The sequence below is a fragment of the Palaemon carinicauda genome, chromosome 34 (assembly GCF_036898095.1).
Source record: "Palaemon carinicauda isolate YSFRI2023 chromosome 34, ASM3689809v2, whole genome shotgun sequence".
Lineage (NCBI taxonomy): Eukaryota > Metazoa > Arthropoda > Malacostraca > Decapoda > Palaemonidae > Palaemon > Palaemon carinicauda.
The window spans coordinates 40746103-40748602 of record NC_090758.1 but is presented as its reverse complement, the minus strand read 5'-3'; the positions used below and the strand labels follow the sequence as shown (position 1 = coordinate 40748602).

Here is a 2500-nt window from a genome sequence, read left to right as displayed (position 1 = left end):
TCTCATGCTGCCTCCAACAAACTTCTTGCCACACACATCACATGCAATCCCAACAAAATTTTCTTTCACTAAGTTCCACTCCTCCTCTAAAGTACCAGTTTCTCTTACTTTCACTGTGTCTTATGTCATTTTCAACCTTTCTTGATATTCACTTTTTACCTCCGGTTTTATTAACTCGTCAACCCTCACTAGCTTACTTTTACATCCCCCACTCTATTCCCCAACTCTTTTGATACAATTATTTTCCTTCCACCAAAAAATTATAAGACATACCGTTAGCCATACCCCTAAACATGTGCACGTCTTCCAATCTTCAAAACATTCTTTTAGTTATCAACACATAATCCATTAAAGCCCTATCTACCACTCTTCCATTTGCCATTCTTACTCATGTATACTTGTTTTTATCTATCTTTTTTAAATAAATAGAACTTATCACCATCTCTTCCTCAACTCACATATCTACCAGTCTCTCACCACTCTCAATTTCCCCTGGTACGCCATACTTCCCAATGACACCATCTACCTATCCAGCGCCCACTCTAGCATTTAAGTCCCCCATGATAACTGCATAATTCCTTATACCCAGTCCTTCTACAAACCTAGTTAATTCATTCCACAACTCTTTCCGTTCTTTTTTACTTTTCTCATAACCTGGCTCATATGCATTAACAAAAGTCAAACATTCCCTACCAACCTAACCCTTACCCACATTAACCTAGATGATTTCTCCTTCCATTCCACTACTTCACCAGCCATCCAATCACTCAGCAATAAAGCCACATCCTCTCTTGCTCTTCCCCTTTCAATCAAAGACACTCTACCAGTCACTTCACCAAACATCACTTCACCCTTCCCTTTTATCTTTGTCTCACACAAAGCTAATATATCCATACTTCTCTTCCTAAACATACTTCCAATCTTGCATGTTCTACTCTCTATCGTTCTACATCCACGCACATTCAGACACCCCAAAACTATAGTGCTGGGAGCAGTCACTCTCCCCTCAGCTCCACCTCTTTGATGTCTCATAGGAGTATATAATACAGGAGAGGGGGTTCCAAGCCCTCTTGTCCCATCCCTTTTAGTCGCCTCTTACGACACGCAGGGATACGTTGGCACTATTCTAATTATTGTTATGCCACCGCGGCCAAATATACATAAATTTATAAATTTGTGTGTGAATGTTATTGCAGAGACACTAAATAACTTATAGTTACTTTTTAAAAGCTATTATGTCTGTAAATCAGTGTTTAGATTTAATTCTAAGAACTGAATAAACGTAATATAATTATTAGGAAGCAATGAAGTGAAATATTCAACCTATTCATATTAAGTTAATGAATATGTTATTAAGCATTAAATGTTTTACTTTCCATTTAAAATTACAAATATCTATAACATTATACATTAGAATTACGTGAACTACAGTATAATAAAGTTAACAATAAAATATCAATCAAAATCAAAATCCACTGAATCTCCTCACCCTAATTTGATGAAATTACTCCACATTGAAATGAAGGATTTGCTGAGTGTGACATCCATCTTAGTGAAGTTACAACTTGAGGCCAAATGTCCAAGAGCGCCCAGAGGACCACCAAAGACGTACGCCAGCTCCTTCAGGAGAAGACTCTCCTTTCCAGACTTTGGGAAAGATAATCGCATTAAATTTAAAGTTTAATTTTAGTAATTACTGAATTGAATATTAATAATTTGAATGAAAAATGTGTATAAAATTCGATTTATATCATGACTCTTTTATCGGTATTCATTATTTTATATTTTCATAAATTTAATTTGCAAGAATTAGATACATACATCTCTAATCTATGGATGATATTCAATAAGTTTCTGTAGATTATTAAAGATTCTCATATATGAAATATACCATATATCTAATCTATCCATATCGACGTACATCTGAACCTTCTTCCTCCAACACGTAGAGATAAGATGATCGAGAAGTCGTGTAGAGCTGCTGGGCAAGATCTGTCATCGACGAGACAATATTCGCATCGTGAAGGCCTTGGCCGGTTGAATCCCTGATGCTGATTGGTTGATGAAGGGATCTCGACCAATCAGTGTACTCGGCTGTGATGGCTAACATTATTTCCTGTGTAGATATGAAGATACTCCATTTGAGGTATATTTTTATTTATTAAATTGTATAGTTTATATATATGTGTAGCCCTGGTAATAGTAATAATAATAATAATAATAATAATAATAATAATAATAATAATAATAATAATAATAATAATGCCCACCTGCAGATGATATGGATAGTTATTAACGACAAAGGATCTCAGGAGATCCTCCCTATAGTCAACATCGAATCCTTCTTGGACTTCTTGCTGACTCAGGATGTCAAGGAGGTTGGCAGCTTTCATTCCTAGAAGGAGGTCAACTGGAGTTCGACCTTCCTTGCCTTTGAAGTCAAGAGGAAGAGTAAGATTTTTCTCATTTTCTTTTTATAGTTGAGTGATTAAGAATATTA

At 35.6% G+C, this 2500-nt stretch overlaps 1 protein-coding gene across 1 annotated transcript in view; it reads right to left on the bottom strand.

Annotated features, from left to right (window-relative positions):
- LOC137626838 (neuroligin-4, X-linked-like) overlaps nucleotides 1-2500 on the bottom strand; it is a 124522-nt gene that overhangs the window by 4595 nt on the left and 117427 nt on the right. Inside the window, exons 8-10 of the mRNA XM_068357826.1 lie at nucleotides 2271-2431; nucleotides 1922-2116; nucleotides 1490-1647 (exon numbers count right to left, since the gene is read on the bottom strand). Of these exons, the coding sequence (XP_068213927.1) occupies nucleotides 1490-1647; nucleotides 1922-2116; nucleotides 2271-2431 (514 nt within the window). The remainder of the gene's footprint in view (nucleotides 1-1489; nucleotides 1648-1921; nucleotides 2117-2270; nucleotides 2432-2500) is intronic.